General features: G+C 38.9%; 1 protein-coding gene across 1 annotated transcript in view; it reads right to left on the bottom strand.

Moving 5' to 3' along the window:
• TAFA1 (TAFA chemokine like family member 1) overlaps window positions 1-23700 on the bottom strand; it is a 510220-nt gene extending 486520 nt beyond the window's left edge. Inside the window, exons 1-2 of the mRNA XM_027864134.1 lie at window positions 23630-23700; window positions 21431-21551 (exon numbers count right to left, since the gene is read on the bottom strand). Coding sequence (XP_027719935.1) covers window positions 21431-21548 — 118 coding nt within the window. The 5' untranslated portion in view covers window positions 21549-21551; window positions 23630-23700. The remainder of the gene's footprint in view (window positions 1-21430; window positions 21552-23629) is intronic.
• Window positions 23701-24156: the final 456 nt, after the last annotated feature.

The following is a 24156-nucleotide window of genomic DNA, read 5'->3' as shown; positions in this document are numbered from 1 at the left end:
GAGAGAGAGAGAGAGAGAGAGAGAGAGAGAGAGAGAGAGAGAGAGAGGTGTAGATATATAAGTGATATAGAGATATAGATGAAGATACAGAAAGTTAGATGGATGGATAGCTGGATAGACAGACAGACAGACAAACAGACAGACAGACAGATAGATAGATAGATAGATAGATAGATAGATAGATAGATAGATAGATGAAGCATTTTGCAAATCCTAAATTCTTAGCTTCTTTAAAGGCTCAGCTTTAGTGACACCTCCCACAAAATCTTTCCTGATTCTTCAGTTGTTAGCACTATCTCCTTCCTTTTACCAACCCCATTACTTTTCATTTACACACACTTTCTTTTCTGTCTCTCTCCCTCCCCCTTTCTTTATCTATCTAACTAAATTTATGTTTATAAATAGTATTTTCCCCCAAAAGACAGTAAATTTTTTAAGGTTAAGGGTGGTTTTAGATTTTTTTTTGTATTTCCAGCACCAAGCACAGTGCCTGGATAAAGGTTTATTAAATTGAACTGAATTTAAAGCACTATAAATGACATGATCATAAGATTAGAGCTGAAGATGAATTTAGAAATAATAATGATATAATACTTTAAGGTTGTTAGAGCACTTACTTCATAAGATTCCTGTGAAGTAAGTGTATTATCACTCCCATTTTAAAGATGAGAAAACTAATGTTCAGAGAGATTCAGTGTTTTGCCTGTGCTCACACAGTGTATGTATAGCTTAATTGAGCTTAATAGATAAGAAAGACCTTTTGTTTGGACAGCATCATTTATTTATCTAACATTCCCCAAATATTTTATTAGGTGTCTGTTGGGTGCAGAGTCAAGCATCATAGGAGAGATATGGATGACAAATAACACACAGTAATTCCCTGCCCTCAAACAGTTAATGATCTGGGGGAGATCAGATAGGACAGAGATGGGATCAGAGTAGATTAGACAAGAAATATATCCCAAGTATGTGATAAGAACATAAAAGGGATAATTGAATACAATGAGCCCATTTTGGATCTCAGCTGTGGCTCTGACAGAAACATGCATTGAAATCAGTCTGAAAACATTAAAGAAAAAGATAGTGATAGGATATCATGTTATGTTATGTTTTATGCTAAGCCATGTTGTATTATATGTTGTGATATGATGTGATGTGATGTGATGTTACATTATGTTATAACTTATCTCTTTGAGTTGTCAGGGAAGGAGGAAGAAAGGAGAAAAAGGAATCCATGTTCTCATTGATGAGGCCACTAACCTCTATAGATGCCCATCTTATCCCAGCCAGGTCTTCTCATTTGTGTAATTCTCATTTCTTATCCTCCAACAAATCTTCCATTGTGGATCTACCCAGTAAACTAGAGGCATTCTCTAGTTCTTTTAACATCTCATGGGTCACAGTGCAGTCAGTGAACTAGCCTGAGATCAAATCTTACCTCACATGATTACTAACAGTGAGACCCTGGGGAAGTCACTTAATCTCTCAGTCTCAGTTTCCTCATATGTAAAATGGAGTTAATAATAGTATTTACCTAACAAAGGTTTTGTGAGAATCAAATGAGATAATGTTTATGAAGTGTTTTACAAACTTCAAAGTGCTATATAAATTCTTGCTATTATTACAATAATGTTTGCAGGCCAGTGAAAGGTTTACTATATACTAAGCACCACCGTAAGCATTGGAGCTACAAACACAGAAATGAGGCAATCTTTCCTTTCAAGGAGCTTCTAATCTCTTTGTGCAAGACAAAGGCTTATCCTCTTCCATCATAATATGGCCAGCTCATCTTTTATTCCATTCAAAAATTTCTTTGACAAAATCTTTTCCCACACTTCTTTCCTATGAGTCATCATCACTGATTCTTTCCTCAGCCTACCTCTATTAGCCACACATTTCTTCCTTATTTTTTTGATCACTGTGATTTTAAAGAGGAGTTGATTCATGTTTCTCAGTCAGGACAATATAATGTTAAAAATATGGAAAAGAAATGGGAAATAGGGAAGGAGAAATAAATATTTGAGAATCAAAAAATAAACAATTTAAAAATTAAAAAATGGGAAGATTAAAAAATAAAAATACAGAAAATTCTGAGAGGCTTAATTGGGGAACCTCTTGTTATGGCCAAAAAGAGTTTAATAGAGGCACATGTTGCTATTTTAAATTCTGGTATTAAATTGGAAGTCATATGCAAGGTATGATGTTTATGGGAAGGTCTTACTATGAGTTCAAATCTCAGCTCTGCTCATGTGTAATCTTGGACCTCCAGATCTCATAGATAAATAATCAAAACTGTTTACCTATGGCAAGAGTAGGTACTATGTCAAGAGAATGAATTACTGAAACCTACCTTGTATGTGTGTTTGTATGAGTGTGTGTGTGTGTGTGCCTATGTGTGTGCGTTTGTATGTGTGTGTGTGTGTGTGTGTGTGTGTGTGTTTTATAGTAACTTCTTTTGGCCTCATATTCTTTATGTGTAAAATTAAAGGGTTGGTTTGGTGACTTTCCTGTCTCTTCTGGCTCTAAATCCATGATTCCATTCTAAAGTCTAAGAAGAGAGGGCCGCTCATATTCAGGTCTCACAATCTCTTAGTAGTGAAGGGGCAGTGAAGCTTTATGATCTGCACCAAGCCTCAAGGGATCCTTGTATAACAGCATTATCCACAGCTGTGTTTGGAGGGAATAATCATGGGGCCAGTCAGCTACCTTAGGGCCCAGTAACCCCTTTGTGGAATGACTTAGAAACCTTAGATGAGTGAGCTCCTCTCTGAAATCCTCAGGGGGAGAATAACTGCTACCATTCCGGCTGTCACTTACCAAGAGGGACATGGCCCTTTGAGGGATCCACTGTGCCTATAAGAATCAGGTCAGACCACATATTGGGGCTGACTGATGAAGCCTCAAACAGCAATTCTTGGATTTGCCTCTGAGTCATGGAAGGCTTCAATACCTCATCTGTAACTACAGGGGTGCACCTCTATTTGAGAAACCCTTTTTAGGATTTATATAAATGGTTGTATGTGTAAACACCCCACTTTATCATTTAGTTTAAAAAAACAAGCAAACTTTGCTTTGGATGATGCAACCAAAAGGCAAAAACCTATTTGGAAGATTACTACCTCCTCTTTCCATCAAAATAATGATGTATCTGCGTATGTTAAGCTTTTTCTTGCTTGTCAATATTTATGATACATTCCCTAATGACCTCATCCTGTATATGATGTTTTGGCATGGCCAAATCATAAACATATATGTCAAGTGACAATTCCACAAAGAAGACCATCAAAGATTGAAAGCTGAAAGATCTCAAAGCAGAGATGAATCAGTCAGCACCTATTAAAGTACCTGCAGTGTGCCATCTAGGGCAGCTAGGTGGTGCAGTGGATGGAGTGCCAGGCCTGAAGTCAGGAAGTCTTATATTCCTGAGTTCAAATCTGGCCTCAGAAACTTAGCTATGTGACCCAGGGCAAGTCACTTAACCCTGTTTGCCTCAGTTTCCTCCTATGTAAAATGAGCTAGAGAAGGAAATGGCAAACCACTATAGTGTCTTTACCAAGAAAACTCCAAACGGGGTCACAAAGGGTCAGAAAATACTAAACAACAACAGTAACAACAATGACAACCATGTGCTAAGCACTGCCCTAAGCTCTGTGGTTGCAAAAACAAAAAAAAAATATATATATATATATATATATATATATAATCTTGGCCCTCAAAGAATTTACGTTCTATTAAAAGAAACATGTATGCATATAAATACATATATTTAAAAATGAATGCAAGGTGATTTTTGAAGGGAGATACCAACAACTGAGGGTGGTATGGAGGTCAGGAAAGGTCTTATGGAAAAATATGGATTTTTTTCCTAAGAAGTGTCAGAAGCAGGGAACACAGAGAGCACCTTATCCACACACCAACTAAAATACACAGAAGCCCAAAGTAATGCTCAAAAAGCCCAGAATCTTAGACTCAGAAAGGGACTTCAGAGGTCATCCAATCCAGTGCTTTCCTCTTACATTTCAAGAGGCGAAAACTCCCAGAGGACAAAAGATTTGCCCAAGGTAGCACAGGTAGAAAGTAGCAGGATGCAAATCCAGGTTCTTTGATTGGGAGGAGCATCATCCCACTCTCTCCACTGCACCACGAAGGGAGCAAAGGTAGCACACTAAAAGAAATTTTGAGTCAGCAGTGTTGCACAGTGGAGAGGTCAATGAATTGACAGTTAGAGAATCTGGATTCAAATCCTGGTTCTGCTATTTACTAATTGAGTGACCTCAGACAACAAAGGAGAGAGGGAAGGAAATAAGCATTTATATAGGGCCTACTGTGTGCTTGATACTGTGATAATCACATTTTTACAAATATTATTTCATTTGATCCTCACAAACGACCCTGAGAAGTAAGTTTTATCACCCCTATTTTACAGTTGAGGAAATTGAGGCAGATGAGAGTTTAGCAACTTGTTCAGGGTCACTCAGCTAGTAGATTCTGAGGCCATATTTGAACTCAGGTACTCTTGACTCCAGGCCCAGGATTCTATCCACTACCACTGGCTGTCCCAATCAATCAAGAAACATTAAACATCATTTTGTGCCAGGCATTGGGGATACAAAGACAAAACAAAATAGTCACTACATTCAAAGAGTTTTTGTCTTATGAGAGAGAAAACATATGTAAATGAGCATATATAAGATAACATTTTTATAGGGAGGGAACTATCAGTTGAGGGATAATAATGTAAATAATAATAATATTCATATAAGGCTTGCAAAGTACTTTATACATATTATCTCATTTGATCCTCAAACCAACATTGTGAGTTTGGGTGATATTATTATTCCCATTTTGCCGATGAGGAAACTGAGATTGAGAAGTTAAATCACTTGACACAACTAGTCATTACCTGAAACCAGATACTAACTCAGTTCTCCCTAACTCCAAGTAAAATCTTCATATAGAAGGTGCCACTGGAGTGGTGTCTTAAAAGAAACAAGAAATTCTAAGAGATGGAGGTGAAAACTCTATGACTCTCAGTTTTCTCATCTGTAAAAAGAATGTGGTTATATAAATGATCCAAGTCTCTTTTCAGCCCTAAATCTATGCTTCTAAATAGAAAAAGACAGAAGTGAACAATTATACTATGTTGCCTTTATCCACTCCATTGGTGTATACATTGGTGTATGACTGCAGAGGCCCAGGAGACTTGCCCCCTGGGGAACTGCATCACCCTACATAAGGGGGACAAAAGGCAGCAGTGTTTTATTATTACTAGAAGAACTCTTTCCCAACTACGTAGTATGAATTCTTTATGTGTTTGAACAATGGTGGAACCACAGATGCTAAAGCATGTCTGTTCTGTGATTTCTCTGCTACAAGGAGGAACTGTAGAATTCTCAAAGATGGGAGAATCCCACCATCCCGGTCACTTTCATTGAGTTTGATGTTGTACATATCTATGAGCTTAGATACTACAAACAGTTACCCCTAACAATAATAGTGCAGTCTAAATAATACTTCAAAGTTTACAAGATAACATATTATCTTGTCTATTTGACTCACAACAGCTCAATGAGGCATACTCTATTATTGTCATCCTTTGACAGATGAGGAAACTGAGGCTGAAATCTGTTAAGTGATTTGTGTGGAGTCACACAACTAGTAAGTTTCTGAAGCTGGGTATGAAAAGTTCTTCTGGCCTCCAAACAAAGTACTCTGTCCTCTCTACCAAGCATTTCATGAAAGGTTGTCTTAGGGAAAAACATGACCCTAAGACAGGGAGATTTTTGCTTGCACTCATACTACGATTTACTGTAGAACTGGGCCAAGAAGGAACCAAGAGTCTAGCAAGGGTTAGTGCTTTGAGAAAATGGGTTGAGTATCATTGGGATTAGTCCCCTGCCTTCATAAACTACTTGTCCCAAGGTTATTTCTATCGTATCACTGTTGAACATAAAGATCAAAAGAATGGAATACTACTACTACTACTACTACTACTACTACTACTACTATAACTACAACTACTACTACTGCTGCTGCCACCACCACCACCACCAACAACAGTAATTCACATTTACATTCTATGAAATCATATGTCCATTCCCTATAACTATTTATATAGCACGTTAAAGTATATATAGCAAAGGGCTATACATATGCTATGTCTAGGAGAAGTCACTGAAGGGAAAGGTTATTTCTGACAACATAGATCAGAGAAAGCTTCAAAAAGGAGGTTACATTTGAGCTAGATCTTGGGGAATTGGTCAAAACTCAACACATTGAGGGAGGATGGGATGGACCCAGAGCTATACAGTCTGAACAACTGCAGGAGAGTGGGTGGAGAGAAAGTACTTGATATGTTCACTTAGAAGTGAGTAATCAAGTTTGGCAGGAAATACAGTAAAATCTGGCTGGAAAGGTAGTTTGGAGCCAGACTGTGGCTGGCCTTGAATGCCAGGTTAAGAAGTTGGAAATCTGTTTTCCAGGCAGATGAAGCCATTTTTTTTCCAATTAAATCTTAAAGGGGTAAAAAGAAACACATAAAAGGTTGGAAATGGAAGAGATGAAACAAGTAATAATGACAATAATTTCTTATCAGAAAAACCAGGGCATTTTCAACCCTCTTAATAATAGTTGTGGGGTTTTTTGAGACAATCAGGGTTAAGTGACATGCCCAGAGTCACACGGTTAGTAAAGTGTCTGAGGGTGGACTGAACTCAAGTCCTCCTGACTCCATGGTCATTGCTCTATCCACTTTGTCACCTAGCTGCTCCTTAATAATAATAGCTTTTCAAGGTTTCCAAACAGTTTACTTAGTAGCTTATTTGATCACAACAGCTCTGTGGTGTAGGTTTTATTATTAATCCCATTTTGCAGTGAGGAAACTGAGGCTTAAAGAGGTTAGTTACTTTCTCAGGGTTATGCAGTTAGTGTGTGTATGAGGGAGCTTACTAATTAAGATTTTCCTGATTCCATATTGAATAGCCTATCCACTTTGACAGCTATTTGCCTCTATGTGCACTGTGGAATGTAAAGAGTATTTGCTACTGTTTTGAATTTCCCTTGAGGAAAAAAGGGCTCCTATGGGGTGGTTGTAATAAGCTCAAGATTTTTTGTTTTTGTTTGTTTTTTACTTTTTTTAGCCCCCAAGGTAGATTTCTCCAACAGGCCATTTTCTAAGTCACTGCCCAACCATAAAGAGTGAGAAAATGGCAGAACCCCAATTCTCTGTACTTTGGAGTAGAGGAGACTCAATGGGGACATGAGAGCTGTCTTTAAATATTTCAAAGGCTGCCATGTGGATGACAGATCAGACTCGTTCTGCTCAGTCCCAGAAGGCAGATTCAGGATCAATGGGAAGAGGTTTCAAAGAGGCCAATTTTACCTTGATGTCAGGACAAATATCCTATTAGGTGGCTCAGCGGGTAGAGCCCTGGAGCTAGAGCCAGGAAGACCTGAATTCAAATCCAGCCTCTGTCACTTAGTAGCAATATGACCCTGGAGAAATCATTTATCTACTATCTGCCTCAGGTGCCCATCTGTATTATCTGGGATATTTCCAGGGTTATTATGTGAATAAAATGAAATAGCATGTACAAAGCACTTTGGAAATCTTCAAGTCCTATATAAATGCTAGCTAGCATCCTCATCTTCTTCATCTTCATCATACTCATTGATGTCCCAAAAGACAATGGGCTACCTTGAGAGATAGAGGTTTTTCCTTGACTGGAGATGTTCACAGCCAAAGCTGGCTGACTTGTTGAATATGTTGTCAAAGAGATTCATTTTTTATTGTGGGCTGGGTTACATGGCCACCAAGATCACTAACGACTCTCAAATAATGTGATTGGTTCTATGTATATAGAAAAGTGTACTAATCACTTTTTCCCTTTCCCCTAGAATAGGCAGTTCTTGGTCCCAAGGCACAAATATATAATGATTAGAGACAGTGAGTCCCCCAAAAGCCATGCTACAGGGTTTCATGTTGCTCCTGGTGAGCTTTGGTCATGATGAATTAATGTTATTCTTATGGAGCAGCCTTCTATAATCTATAGATTATAGAATGGTGCAATGGTTCTGATTCAGCCAGAGGACTGAAATTTCACACTTCAGAATGGAAAGGCTGCTGCAAACTAGCAAAGGGCTTATCAGAAAAACCAGGGCATTTCCAAGCCCTCTAGATAATGTATAAGGTAACAGAGTCGAAATTAGGAATTTCAGAAGCATTGGAAACAGGACTCAGAGCAAGTGATATAAAGCTCACCCTCAACTGGGGTGGGGAGAGGGAGGATGGGTTAAGACACTGAGACTGGAACCTTGACACATTGTGGAAAGGGAGGCTGCCATTCAGGACAGGGTGGACAAGAATCTAACCCTAACTTGCTGCTTCTTATTTAAACTAATTATTCTCACTAATTAGACACTAAACTCTTGTTACTATGATGCTGAAGAATAGCAAGTGCTGTCAGTACCCTCAGAATTTAGTGTCCTGGTGGCAAAGCCCTGGTTATCCACCCTAGTTACAGATTTGAAAACAAAATCTTATCAAAAAGTCAAGCTGTGGAGACCCCTTTGCAAAGCTGAAGGGTTGATTAAGGACCTGACTTTAGGTTGGATAGAAAATCCACCCTAAACTGGTAGTACTTTGGATTTCTTCTGTCCTGCTGCTGTGCCTGCTTAAAGTGCCAAGGGTGTCCCAAGCAGCTCCAAAGGCAAGAGAAATGCATTGTGAGAGAAGCAACTCAAAATATTGAAAAGGAGGAATTGCTAAATGCAGGTGAAGAAGAGAGCTTGCTCTGTGACAGCTTCATTGCCCAGCATAATTAAGAGAGAGAGAGAGAGAGAGAGAGGAAGGGAGAGAGGGAGAGGGGGAGAGAGAAGAGCAATGAGAGGGGAAAAGAAAAACTAAGGGCCAAAAAGAAAACTATCTACACATGAAGAGCAATGTCCTTGGTTAGGTCCTATTAAAATACAAATTCTGCTAGTTGTTTTTTTTTTTTTTTGTATGTGTGTGTATATGTGAGCGTATATATGTATTTAAATAGACTGGTAGAGATAAGAGACTGCCAGGGTTTCTGGGAAATGAACTTTGCTCTAAGACATCCTTTTGTCTCTGGAATGGGATCTGATTTTTCTCAGCTTAATGATTGAATGGATTTTTAAAAATTATTCCTATTATTTAAGGTGGGAAAATGTTTCATTCTTCAATAGAAAGTTACTGAAAATTCCTTGGTAATAAAGCCCTCTTGGGGCTCTCATAGTCTGATTTATTGACCTCTATATCCCCAAAGATGATGGCACTCTCTTTGAGTAATCTCCCTCTCTTAGAATGTAAACTCTTTGAGAGAAGGAACTTTTGGTTTTCCTAGCACCTAACACAATGTTTGGCTTGTAGTAAGTGCTTAAAATTGTCTTTTCATTCATTCATTCAATCATACTTCCATTAATTCATTAATTATCTTGTTTGACTCATTAGCTAACTCAAAGAACATTTATTTAGTGATTACTAGGGGCCAGACACTTTACTAAGAAACTGGATTTACAAAGATGGGCAAAAATCCAGGCCTTGCCCTCCGTGAGTTTTTATTCTAATTGGGGAGACAACATGAAAATGATTATGTACAAACCAGATATATACAGGATAAATTAGAGACAACCTGGAGTTGGGGGAAAGTCATTAGCAGCAAAGTCTATTGGGAAAGATTTCATGGAGAAAGTGGGAAGTTAAAGGAAGCCAGTGTTCTAATGGACACCAGAAACATTTCACTGCAGTTCTGTATATTTATCCATCTCATTATTTCTATAGTATATGTAAGCTTAGATGTCTGGACAGGATAGTGATTAGAGCCCAAGAATAGTAATAAAACTTAACATTCATACAGTACCTTCTATGTGCTAGGTACTGTGCAAAGTGCTTTACAATTATTATCTCATTTGATTCTCACAGCAATGCTCAGAGGTATCACTATATAGTGCTTTGAGATTTTCACAGCACTCTACTCATATCATCTCATTTGATTTTTGCAACAACGCTGTAAGGTAGGTGCTATTGCTACTACCCCCAATTTTACAAATAAAGAAACTGAGGCTAAATCAGATTAAGTGACTTGCCTGAGTACCACAGCTAGTAAGCATTTAAGGCAGGATTTGAACTCAGGTCTTCCTGATGCCAAGTCCAGCACTATATCCACTGGATCAGCTTCCTTTCTCTTAAGTCCTATGCCTAATGGAAACTCGATTAAGCGAGACTAGCATGGAGCTAAATGAACTGAGACTACCACCTCAATTTGTCTTCCTGGGTGGATTGTGCACCTGAAAAATGGGGGGGGAAAGCCCTCACTAATGTAGGTCTAATTGTAAACAATATGGGGCCCCAGAGGAAGCTATTGAAGCTGTGGGTGTTCGTTCTAATTTAGGAAACATCATTTGTCAGGTTTTGAATAAAGCCAAGGGCTCCCCCTTTTCAGTTAGTCTTTGTTTTGCTTTTCAAAAATAAATAGGCCGCGGTCATGAATGGAAAACATTTTTTTGCATGAACCAAAGCTAGCCAACAATGGATTTTACTAATACGTCAATATGACCAAGTCACTTCCAATTAAAAAATCTTCAGTAGCTCCCTATTTTCTTGAGGTTAAAATACAAAATCCTCAGCCTGACATTTAACACTCTCTCCCAGGTTTGACACCCAACTCTTCTTTCATTCCTATTTCATATCACTCCCTGTCTCTAACTCTTCTTTCCAATCCAACTGGTCTGCAAGCCATTCCTTGTACATGCCAACCTTCATTTGCTTTGATGCCTTTAAACAAGTGGTCCCTCATATGTGCAATGCTCATCCTTCTTTTAGAATCCCTAGCATTCTTGTAAGTCCATCCCAGGTGCAACCTACAGAAAGCCATTGCTGATCCTTGTACTTTGTCACCCTCTCCCTCTTGAAATTACTTTTTTTTTGTGATGATTTTGTATATACTTTTTTACTTACTTATCTGTAGGAATATTTCATTCCCCTCCCCTGAATGGAATGTAAATGCCTTGAAGGCAGGGGTTATTTTATGTTTGTCTGTGTACCTGGATTAATTGTTTGTCCATAGTAGGCTCCTAATAAATGTTTATTGAAGTGAATTGGATTGGGATAAGATAGTGAGAAGTCACTAGAGATATTCAAATGCATACTCAATGGTCCTTTGGAATACAATAGAAAAGATTCTTGCACTGTGAGATTGAACTAGATGACTTTGAGATCCCTTTCAAGGCTAAGATTCTATTATTCTAAAATAGGTGGAAGTTGCACTTCATGAAGATAACACAGTTCTAGGTATTTCAGACAATTACCTAGAAATACACACACCTGTGGTGTATGCATGTATGTATGTATGTATAAATACATATGTGTAATACACATTTAAACTATATGTATATAGAGAAATATATATATATATCTATACAGAGAGAGAGAGGGGGAGAGAGAGAGAGAAAAAGAGAAAAGAAATGCATTACAGAGAAGTGAGAATTTTATAATATTGTAAATCCAATACCATATACTTCGGGGTGCCTCAGTGAGCCTATCAACCCCTTCCATCTTTCCTTATACTGAAGTCACACAGAATGGCATTGACTAAACATTTGTGATAAATAACAAAAGTAAGATTAGAGGACATTTAGCTATTTGTTCGATGTAGATGGTGCTACCATCTACACTTTCCTGAGCACAATGAGGAAAACTTAGTGGTAATTAGCCAACCAACATGGTACCATAGGAAAAAGAAAAATATTAGATTTGAAGTCAAAGAACCTGTGCAGAATCCTTGTTTTGGTACTTTCAACCTGTGACTTTTGTAACTATCCTAGGAGGTACAGGTTCAGAATACTGTATTTAGAGTCAGGAAGACCTGAGCTCAAATTTGACCTTAGCTATGTACCAAGTGTGTAACCTTGGGCAAGTCAATGAATATCAGTCTGCCTCCATTTCCTCACCTGTAAAATTGGCATAATGATAGCACCCACCTCCTAGTTTTTTTGGAAGGATAAAATGAGACAAAATTTGTAAAGGGCTTTGAAAAACTTAAAGCACAATTTAACTGGTAGGAAGTAGTAGCAGTAGTAGTAGCAGTAGCAGCAGCAGCAGCAGTAGTAGTAGTAGTAGTAGTAGTAGTAGTAGTAGTAGATCCTTAACGTCTCTTCTAGCTCTTAATGTCTAGTCCTACAAATTATGTCAGCCTCTACTCAACTCTTTTCCCATAGGTAATATTGTTCACAATGTTACGAGCACTCAGAAGTCCATTCTTGGAGGCTTCTCTCATTGACCTAGCCTCACAAAAGCCTGCCACTTCTGACATGCTAGAACTATGATTTTATATGGGTTAAACAGGTCAGGGGGCTAACTCACAACTTAACAGTATACATTTGGAATGCTTCCACATTTCCAGGGGCCACTTATCGATTTTTATGGTTTGGGGAACATGAATATGAAATGGATTTTTTGTGTGTGCTGCTCTGCAGTTTACAATTTAAAATTCAAAGGAGAGCTGGTCTCTAGTCATAATGTACTGATGAAGCGGAAACAGTTCAATGCGTTTCTAGTCACCATGAACCCAGGAGAGTTTATTCAACTCAGTTGTCTTGTTGTTGTTGAAATGCAAGCTTTTACTTCAAAACTCATATCTTAAGGAAATTAGGTTAGTTCATTGAAAAATGAAGAGAAAATTCACAAAAATGAAAGATTTTCTTTAAGATTTGATAAAACTAATTGGTCCCATCCTATGAAAGTTTTAGAGATTTACTAGAATCATAAGTGACCCTCAGGAGTCTCCCTTTTTCTATTCGCATTGTTTTAGTGTCCACAGTGAATGGACAAAGATTATTCTAGTATCCCCAATCTCCCCTTTCGGTCACTTTTTCTATTTCACTGGATCTTCCACCTCTCCTTCTCCTTTTTAGTTTCAGCTCAAAGCTTCCTCATCTCTGTCTATACCTGAAGACTGTGATAGACTCCTTTATGATAGCATGCATGACTGAAATGGATTCAAGTATGAGCTTTCCCTAAAATATTTACTTTTTAAGGATAGGAAGGATATGAACAATAGGTCTCTGTTAGGTTTAAACCAAGGCATTTGATCTCTTCCAACTATAAAATTCTCTGGATTAATCAGCAAATATTTCTTGGGTATAATCCCTAAGCACTCAACCTAGAGGTGAATTCCACCTACCAGCCCTTGCTTTTTCATTTTAGTAGCTTTTCTAGACTTCTAACTTTTGTTGTGTTTCATCTAAGTTTAAATATATTATTGGGAATTAAGTCAGGAACTTCACTTCATTTACTAGGATTTAATCTAACTTGTTTCATTGGGAGAGGAATGAAGCAACTCCATTCAATTCAACAACCAATGTAGCAAATTCCCTACCATATGGAAAGCACAGACACTATAGAGACCCAATCTAAAACAGTCCCTCACTTGCAGAAGTCAGTATCCCAGTGGAGACAGTACATGTACACCAGTGGGTTTCAGAGTATGTTGTAAGTTTCATTAGATGGAATGCACATTTTTGGATGCCATGTTATTTTGTCTCTCCAACATTTAGCACATTGCCTGTCACACAGTAAACACTTAAATGCTTATTGACTTGACATAGATAAAAGAAAACATAATAATTTTAATGTAAATTCTGCTGAGCTAACATAAATAGTAAAATAAATAAAGAAGTCTCCAAATAAACAAAATTTGCTTCTTATACCTATACACTAACCTCAAAACTCATTAGACCTTGAAATCACAAAGAACTTGACAAGAATTGGTCTTAGTGAAGGAAAATGGCAGTTTACAAGTCTCCTGTCTCATGGTGATGGCAGCTTAAGGGCTCAAGATTTCATGATTCTTTATGGCAAAGAAAACCATGTTATAACAAAAGAAATGAGAACCACCATTGATGTGCACAGATAAGTAAAAGCAAACTATTTGCAAAACAATAGGAAGGGAAAGAGTAACAGGAGAGGAGAGAATCAGGAAAGTCTCCACCTTAAAGGTCACACTCAAAGTACAAAAGTTCTATATTCTCATGTTTTTATGGTCTGACCCAAGGCTGAGAATTATGATGTGCTCCTGAGGGTTTACAAGTTGAGCGTATGTAGGGGCGGGGCTAATAGTGATGAATCGCAGCCAATGTGATATTGACCTTGGCAATTGTTCTGTGGCCACTTGAGAATCCAGGGGACAGCAAAGAGATGGTTGTCACCACTCCAGATTCAGAATGAGGCCTGGATTTAACCCTCCTGAGCTCAAAGGGAAGAATGAGTCTTAATGAGTAGGCATACCTCACCTTATTCATCTTCAGCGAGAAGATAGAGGCGATAATGACATCTATCTTTTTTTTTTCAACTGGACCTTTATTATCTTGAGAGGGTGAAGGAGGATGGAATTTGCTGCACTAGAGGGTTCCGTAAGTGCCCTGGATATATCATCTTTGGGGATTTCAATTGGTTTGCAAAATATTGCTAAAAAAATCATTTATCTTCCCTTCACCCCAGTGGGGGAAAGTAACACCAGGCAAGAGAATGTTTTTCCAGCTAGTGTAGATGAAATGGAAATTTTCCTCTCATAACAAAGGGGCCTTAAAAGTAAAAGGCCTGCTTTCTTTCTGTGCAGCTGAAGGCTCAACACTATTCTCCCTAAACCAAATCATTTCTCCTAATTCCATGAGAAAAAAAAAAAGAGACCAGATTTGGCATCCTGAGAAATTTAAACTCTGCTTCTATTGAAGGGCATATTCTTCTTCAGATTATTTTTGACAAATGTGATATTTGTTCCCATAACAACAACCTCAACTGTCTAAGTCTACATATTACATAGATCTGTATGAATTAAATTGACAAGGCAAAATTTATTTTATTCATAGGATCATAATAGCATGAATTTAAAGCTAGAAGGGAGCTCAGAGGTCATCTAATCTAGAGCTCTCATTTTACAGATTAGGAAACTGAGGTTGCAAGAAGTTTAGTTAGTCTATTAATAAGAATTTATTCATCACTCTCTATGTGCAGACCCCTATGCTAGCTAATTGGCCAAGCTCATACAAGCAATGAGCCTTGGAGGCATGATGTGAACCTAGGTTTTCAGACTCCAGAGTACTGCTCAGTCCCCTGTATCATGCTCAGGGAATATCATGTAATGGAAAGAATGCTGAATTTAGAATCAGAAGATCTGAATCTGAACCCTGACTTGCTTCTTATTTGATATGAATTTGGGAGAGTCTCTTTCCCTCCCTTGGCCTCAATTTCCCAAAATATAAGATGATGGGGTTGGATTAGATGATCACTGAAGTCCTTTCCTCCTCTACATCATATGATGTTTCTCTCCCTAATTTATTAGTAGTTTTAGGTATTTCTTTTTAAGTTGAGAAATATGCCTTTGATTATATGATACAGAGGATACCTAGAAGACACAAGGTAACAGACATCCTGTAAGAAACCCCCAAAAGGACCAACTGTGTCTTCTCTGTCATTAACCAAGATAGATGACCCTGGTGCAATTTTTTTCTTTCTCTTACCAATACATGTATTTAAACTAGGAGCATCATCATTGACATATTTCCAATCCCAACATCCAAACTTTTCAAGTTTTACATACTTGAGGAAAGTCCTAAATGGATGTCTGAAACATGGCTTAAGAAACTATTAATCATGGCCTAGATGACCCTTTGCCCACTTGGCAACATTTTTGCTGACAGCATGCCCAGAACAACTCTCACTCTCTAATAATCAATACTAAGGATATTCACCTAAGATGACACAGACACCAATTTACATATTATAAGAGTGAAATTGTTTAGTGTTTGTTTGCTTGTTTTTAATATATTCATACCATTGATGGGAGAGTATTTTTTTTAATTCACATCTTTAAGCCTATCTTCTGTTTGGCAATCTTAGTGTTTTGCCAAATGTCAGTGTCTGCCTCTTGTCTCTGTGGGACCAAGTCAATACCTTCAATCAGATGATCAATGGACTATCACTGGCACCCAGCTAACTCTGCAAATCACAACCTGTCCACTTTAATCCTTAGGCCAATTCAACAACTTTAGCAGTATCGGTGTTGTAAGGCTCTAACAGGGTCCTGCTGCTGCTATTACTACTATATAAACACACACACACACACACACACACACATAATTGTAAAAAAAATTGGATATTTTACTTGAACTTTAAAGACTTTTCCTTAAATATCTAATAGTACTTGAACTACATGCTTAAAAACCAGAGGTTATTCTGAATCATGTACTCTATTATACCAAATATTTGTAGAACACATATGTGGTAAAGGAGGTTATTAAAAAAAGGATAATTTTATTTTACCCAAAAAAACCCTACGGTATATAAAATGAATAGTAATCAGTATTTAATAGATTATATAGTGGAAAGAGCATTGCTCTGCAGCCAAAGAACCTGAGTTCAAATCCTGTTTCTGTTATTGCCTGTATGACCTTGGAAATGTCTTGTGACCTCCCTGGGACTCAGTTTCTTTATGTGTATAATGAGGCGGTTATCTTGAATGAACCTCTGAGATACTTTCCAGCTCTACATCTATGATCTTATTATAGCAGTAACATTATAATTACTAATAATATGTTGTATAAAACTTTAAGATTGACAAAATGATTTCTCTCTTCATATCTAATGTCAACAAATCAGACATAAATGGCAGAAAAATATTTTGGCAATCTTTCAATAAGTCTGCTGTGTACCATTCAGTTTAATAAGACAATACTTAGGAATTCTCAGCCGTTATTATCTTGTTAAATTTTCTTCATATGATTTTAAAAACAAGTATAAATAGAACAAAAAAAAATTTGAGTGTTGGGGGAGTTCATGAGCAGTGTTCCATTCAGAAACATTTAGGGATAATCATCATTTTATCAAGTTTTAGGGTATGAAAAAAGTTTGGGTGTTATCATTATCATCCTTCAGGTATAATATTCTCATATTATATTTTTTCTTCTCAATAAAAGAAACCTTTATTTCATCTTGCTGTGCAGAGCAAAGGCTGTCTACAAAGTTAAATTCACTCAAGCATTTGGCTTTTCTGCCATCCTATGACGAATGCTTTCGAGTGCCGGACATTCATCAGGTACAAGACAGAGTGGAAGCTGTCCATTCTAATTACCCAGAACAAAGGTAATTCTTCCAGTGAGTGTCTAATTGTTTGGTATGTCTCTTTTAAATTACACATTCTACCCACAGCCATATAGTGAAGAAAGGCATAAGGAACATTCCATTGGTTACAATGATTTCTTACACTGCTGCTTCCAAAACAAAAACATGATGTATCTAACTATTCAATTATTGAAATTATGAATTCACTCATCTCCAGCCTATTTCCTTCATTTGTGTAATTTTAAAATGCATCCTTATTTGATTGAATGTTTTAATCTCCCTTAAACAGTGAGTAACTGGAAGTAAATGGCGCATTCCTAATAACATAAATATGAAAAATAGAAAGTACTTAGGGACTGCAGCCGAATATATTCAAATCAGGCAGTTCTCTAGTTAACATATTTTCCGTCCTTTTACGTACAAACCCATTCCATGGAGGACACAGCTAGCAAATCCATTTATATACATATGTATGTGTATATATATACATATATGTATTATGTATACATGTGTATGTATGTATGTCTAACTACATCGTCTTGATTTCATACTATGACAGCAGAAATTGTCCAGAATCTCTAATAGTTTCCCGTAAAAGAGCCTCCCGAACTGGGGCCATCCAGGTGTGAAGCAATCTGAATGAGGTGAACATGCCGTCAAATTCCACTCATCTGTCAATGTAGTGGATTATTTCTTGAGAGACTGAAATTGGCTGCTCAGGACCAGAACACCATCAATCTTACTCATGGAGGGCTGGGGGAAGCTGCCTGCAAGAGAGAGAGCTCTGCTGCTACTGAGCAGGTGATGAGGCAGCTGTAAAACCTTCACTCTCTCTGTAGCCCAGCTCTGAGTGAAAGATTTGTCATTTTTCACATTTCCCTGATACCTGGTATGCACTTAGTGCCTCCTTGTTCCTGCTCCATAAAGGGGGTGATTTTTCAAGCTTAAGCAAATGGGGCAAGTCTCTGGGTCTGCTCGATGCTCATTTTTTTTCTCATAATGCCACTTGTTTAACCCATTTTAGAAAATGAGATGACGTTTTTCCTTTTGCTTATTAGTTTATTTATCTATTCGTTTGGGTACTGATTGTCTCAAGAAGCCAAGGATAGTTCTCGCTTCTGTTTTCAGATACATTTCATTCCTTTCTTTGAAAATTTAAGAGCCAAGCAGAATAACATTCTGACTCTCATTAATAAAAAAAATAAGCAAATATCCTTTCTTTAAAAAAAAATGTAATGATATATTGGAGATCCCCATCAACATAAATGAGGGCATAGATGTTTCCTAGATCTATGACCTTAATCTTTGCAGCTAGGAATGAAAGCAAAGGAGACTAGTACTTTCTTTCACTGTGAAAGTTGAATAAACTCATCAGATGTAAGCACTGGACAACTGCATCTAACAACCACTCTCTATAGAGTTTTCATTGCAGCTTTGAAAGAGCAAAAAAGCAGTTTGGGTTGAAAATATATTTTTTAAAAATTCTTATGGTTAATATGGTTTTCAAAGTCACTGCCTTTTTTGCTTTCAAATTATGGGCAGAGACTGTTTGCCTCCACTAATGTCCTCAATATTTTATGGACAAGGAGCATTTCCAAAGGTGAAAAATACAAGAAAAAAAAACCTGACCATAAATTTGACTGGTCATAAATTTCAACTGTGACAAAAATGTGATTTTCAGCAAAAAGTTATCATATTTTAGGAATATATCTTTAGGACATGGGCCTACAAATTTCTGATTATGACAAGTAACAGATCCATCCAAAAAAGAATGGCAATATATTCATTCTGAGGATAACTACTGTATGTAAAGTTGACTACCACCTATAAAGTTGGAAATTCCAGAGAGTAGAGACTAGTTTTTGGTCTTCATTCTTCCACTTGTTGGTCAAATGACCTTAGACTAGTCAATACTCCCTTCAACTTCCTCATCTATAATATGGGTGAAATGATCACTTTCCTGCCTACTTCACAAGATTGTTATTAGGGTCAAACAGGACCATAGCATTGAAAGCTGGAAGGCATCTTGTAGACTGGAGTCTTTATTTGGAGTCATTGAACTTGGGTTCAATTTCCAATGGTGTTACTTTCTACTTGTGTGACCTTGGGTAAGTCCACCTTCCTAAGTCTCTGTAAAATAAAGAAGTTGAACTCAAAGGTTCCTGAGGTCCCTTCCGACTCCAAATCTATGATCCTATACCTCTAACCTCCTCGTTTTCCAGATGAGGAAAGTGAGGCCCAGAAAAGTGAGGTTATTCGTTAAGGGCAGACAGGTAGCAATTCATCAGTCTGAGATTTGAAACCAACCTGACTCCAAAAGCCATTGGGGTGCAGACACACTTTGAAAACTGAAAAGCCCGACTGAGAAAGATTATTTGCACACTAGCAATCCCTGGCATGCTGGGAAACCTGCTCTATCTACATTGATGGACTCCTCATAAGAGGAAAAGGTGTTTGACATTAGTAAAGAACAATTCATTGTGTACGCCCTGAAATGTGGTCCATCTGCAAACTGGGGAGATCGGAAAATGGGATCAAAAGGCTCGCTGAGCTCTGGCTTGTGTGAATCCTGGATTGGGATGGAGGATGCAGGAACCCAGCCAGATTCGATTTCCTTTTGGGAGAGCGCGGGCTCATTCCAGTCCTGCAGGGGCGCCGCCCCCTCTCTCTGACCCTCCCCAGCCCGGCCTCCAGCCTCCAGGAGGACGGTGGCAGAGGCGGCAGCGGCTGCTGGGCGAGGTGTCGGTTCGGGCTGGGGACACCCTCTTCCCCTTGCCTGGCTCTTGGCCATTTTCCTCCGGGGTGCAGCTCAGGTTGAGCATCCCGGGGCGGTGGCGGGAGTGAGTGGGCGGAAACAAACGAGGCCGGCAGGCCACCAGCTGCCAGCCTAAAGCAACCAGCCACGTTGCCAGTAGCTGCGCGCTCTCCCGAGTTTAAAGGTCTCTGGAACGAGCCCCAAAGGGAGGGCCAGGTCAAAAGCCAGGCGGGCAGGCAGACACCATCTCTGGGCACGCCCGGCCCTAAGGGAGCTGCGCCCTCTGTTCCACGCCCGCCCCATGGGCAGGAAGGATGGATGCGGCGCCACCCACCCACGGGATGACAGAAAGGAAGAACCTTGGCGCTGCTGGGGGTGAAGCCCCTCTGGCAGAGCAGATGGGGCTGGGGCGGGGATAGGGTAGGGACGATCGGGAGCAGAGAGGTGGTTGCGTTTTGTTTTGTTTTGTTTTGTTTTTGAGGAGGGGGATGGAGGTGGGAGCAGGTTTGGGAACTGGGTGTCTGGAGTTTTGGGACAAAGGCAGCGTTCAACCAGGTACAGGATTATTCAGAAGTCTTGAGCTGGGAGTAGAAGGCTGAGATGAGGAGGGAATGGATTTAGAATAAAAGGAAACATGTAGGAGAAAGAAAAGGGAAGATAAAGAGTGTGTATGGGGGGCGGGGGGTGCCGGGAACTAAACAGGGAGGAAAGAAATGCAAAGCATGGTATGGAAGGAAAGAACGGAGAAAAATCAGCATGGGCAGGGAGAGTCTGTGGAAGAGGGAAAAAAAAAAAAAAGATCTACTCTGACTCAAAATGAGAGAGGGACTGCATACGATTGAGGACGCAAATTTATAATAGAGCTCCCAGACTAAGGAGAACTTGACCCTGGGAAATCCAACAGGAATAAATTGTTCAAGATGTACCAGAAGAATAGAAAGGGGAAGGAAGGGGAAAGGAAAGGAAGAAAACAGACGCCAAAAAGTTCATTGCTAACTTGACACCAAAGTGCTATGATTCACTCACAGAGAATCCTTAGTCGGACATAGATAGATCAGGACAGTTAAGTGTGACCCATACTGCACACAAGAATATAGACACATGCTTTTTTCACTGAAGAGAGAGAGAAAAAAAAAAAGCCTCTTGTTCCTTGAGCGCTCCAGGTCTCCCTGACTTTGCTCAGCACTCTTAGTAGGGAGCAGAAAAAAGCCCAAACCTTGCCACACACAACACCAACCAAACCAGCCTTTTAGAAAGGCTTTCTTATGGCAAGCCACACCCCCTCCTTTTTTTTCCCAGAGAAGTTAATGGGAAAGTATGCCTCAGGGGCATTTCAGCAAACCAGAAAGAGCTTACACATCAGGGCAACCAGAAATAGCCACGGTGATTCAAAGGAAGCAGTGGGGAGAGGGGGGTGGAGTGGAGGCCAAGTTGATTTCCATGCCAAGTGTAATTCACCCATCTGTTTATAAAGAAACCAATAGAATTGACAGGAGGCTGCAATAGAACAACCTCCTGTTGTAGGTCATTGTTCCTACCTGGTCTGTGCAGGTGATGTTGTTGGAAAGTGTGATGAAGAGATCCCTGACAGAGGAGCATCGCACAAGCACTTATCCACAAATACAGGACCCAGGACATTGCAGAGACCATAGCCATACTCTAAATAAAACATCAGATGTGAGTTATTACCCCTACCCTTAAGCACATCATCACACAGTCAATACCAATGAGAAGGGAAGTTCACAAAGAGACCATTCCTTTGCTGTTTTGACTATAGGCTAGAGGGCAGAGAGATCATACCTATGTAATATTCAATCCCAGTCAAGAGACCTGAAAAGCACTGAACAACCATGACATCCGCACCCTCCATGGAACTCTCATCATGTACAGGCTGGAAGGGAGTGGGATTTTCTAGTAGATCCATGAAATCATTCCCAATTTCTTTGTTGTTTTTAGTCCCAAGTCCATAATTACAGGACCTGAGAATAAACCTTCTTTCCTTCCCAGGTTGAGTTACAGATGACAGCATTCCCAGCCTTAGATACACTGCATCCTTTTATGTGCCTCGATTTCCTTCATACTCACTCCAACTTCCTTTTGAATCTGACATCAGCTCAGGAGGTTACAAATTATTGGATTCTCTTGGTTTGTTTATTTTACTTTTTAAGCATTAATTATTAATCACTCTGTTGTCTTTTAAACCAAGTTATCATTTCTCTAAGTCACATTCTAAGCCCTCCATGGAATCTATTTCTTTGGTTGGACTTAAACTCCTAAAAAAATTGCATTAGACCAGAATGAGTTTCAGATGCCATGGAGATGTGGGCTGGGGTCATACAGGGAGTCGGAATTTAAAAATAGCTTCTCTTTTCCTAAAAACCCCTTTGCTTCTTTTATTGGCACAGCTCACATAGGCACACTTGTTGTGTGGCTGAATCTAGGTGACTAGGTGGGCATGGATATTCAGTGGTCAATGCACACCTGTCATTAGATTTTTCTACTTTATCTGTCCTGTGGGTAGGTGCCCACGAGCATCCTCAAACCTGAACATCTAAGGTGCTCCATGTTGTCCAGCTTTCTGAACTTGTGTCACATTTCACCTGGCCAAATTAATTAAAAAGAAGGCACTTTCCCCAGTCAACCAATGGCTGAGAGGGCGGTGTCTGCCTGTCCAGTCAACTATAGATTATTTGTTCCTGTGAGAGGAGGGAGGGATGTATATGATGTAAATTTTTACTGAGGAGGAGAAGGCTGCATATTATGTATATTTCCCCTTTTCAAGCTTCTCTATTAAAGGAAGACTTCAAATTTAAAATCTGTAAGTGACCTCCCAGCAGGATCTCTTTATATACGAAGATAAACATTGTTCAAAGAGTTTTGACATTCACAGTCACAAACACACACATAAACATATTCTAGTACACAAGGATACATCATTTAAGATAATTCAAGGCATTAGAACAGAGATGGGGGCTTTCAAAATTCTTAGGGCTCCTGTAGACCCATGATGACAACTGTAATTAAATACAAAATAGAAAAAAAAACATTATTTTTGACAGCATGGTGCCATTTATACTCCCATTCTCTGAAGGCAATGGACTGTTCAGTTGATAATTAGTTTTGCTGCCCACTGTTTACTTTTGAAACCAGCATACTTTCCTCCATTGTTTTCAATCACTAGCAATAGAATATGAAGGCATTCTCCCTATTTCAGATAAATAGCAAGAGCCCCACTGTGAATTTTGAAATGAATGCATTGGGGGGGGTCCTCCTAATGCCATGAAAAATGATATCAGGAGAAAGGTGGTGGAGGCATGCATTAAGTCTTCTGAGATTAAGTTAAACGTGCTGTGATTTAATATAAACTTCACAAAATCCTAACACAAAACTTCCCTACTTCCCCAATTACTCCTTGTTTTTTCTCTTCTATCGTTTCTCTACCCATACAGATCTAACACAGGGCTAGCTTATTTTCACATCTCACTCACATCAGTATTTTTTTTTTGTCTTCCTCATTTTCAATTAACTTTCTTTAATTCTCAGTATTACTTCTGAGCATCCTTTCACGTCCCTGCATTAGCCAGCACACTGGGCTTAAGCAGCAAGCATACTGTCTCTATGTAAATAGAGCATTCCAAAGAATAATTAATGTGGTAGCTAGAGCATATTCTCCTAGTTCTTAGCAAATGTTTTCCAGATCTGCTTTCTGAATCTTAAATCCTAAAGAAGCTTCTTACCTGAGTAATCCAACCAGGAGCAGAATGCTCTATTAGTGTTCATTGGAAAGATCTAATACTTTTTAAAATCCATGTGTACCACAATAAGAGGTTTTAAACAATCTTCTTTATCAGGATAAAAAAAGATCTTTTGCTTTCTTTCTTTCTTTTTCTTGTTACCAATCCTATTTCCAGAATAAAGAAGACATCAGAGCTCAGACCGTGTTGTCAGAAAAGTAGCCAAGGTTTGAGGGGTGGAAACCTTGTCATCTTCACCTTTAAATCATCTCTTAGCGTTCCCTCTGCCTGATGAGCCCTTTGGAGGGATCTTGAGGTAATGTGCAGTTCCTGGGGTACCTGCAGATGAAAATCAGTTTCTGTTATAATGAGGGACCATCCGTGTTCCCCTGCCTTCAGTGCAGTGAAGCAACTCGCTCTATGTTCGGAGGAAGCCGGGCTGCTGCTGCACGGTACCCTGAAGTATCAGTAGTCTGTTTCGATACATCCCTGCTCTGTAAAGTATCACATGTCTTAAAGTGACATTACCC

Source organism: Vombatus ursinus, unplaced genomic scaffold (assembly GCF_900497805.2).
Source record: "Vombatus ursinus unplaced genomic scaffold, bare-nosed wombat genome assembly UNPS02014773.1, whole genome shotgun sequence".
NCBI classification, from domain to species: domain Eukaryota; kingdom Metazoa; phylum Chordata; class Mammalia; order Diprotodontia; family Vombatidae; genus Vombatus; species Vombatus ursinus.
Note: the sequence above shows the minus strand (reverse complement) of the source record. Positions and strands in the feature narration are given on the sequence as shown.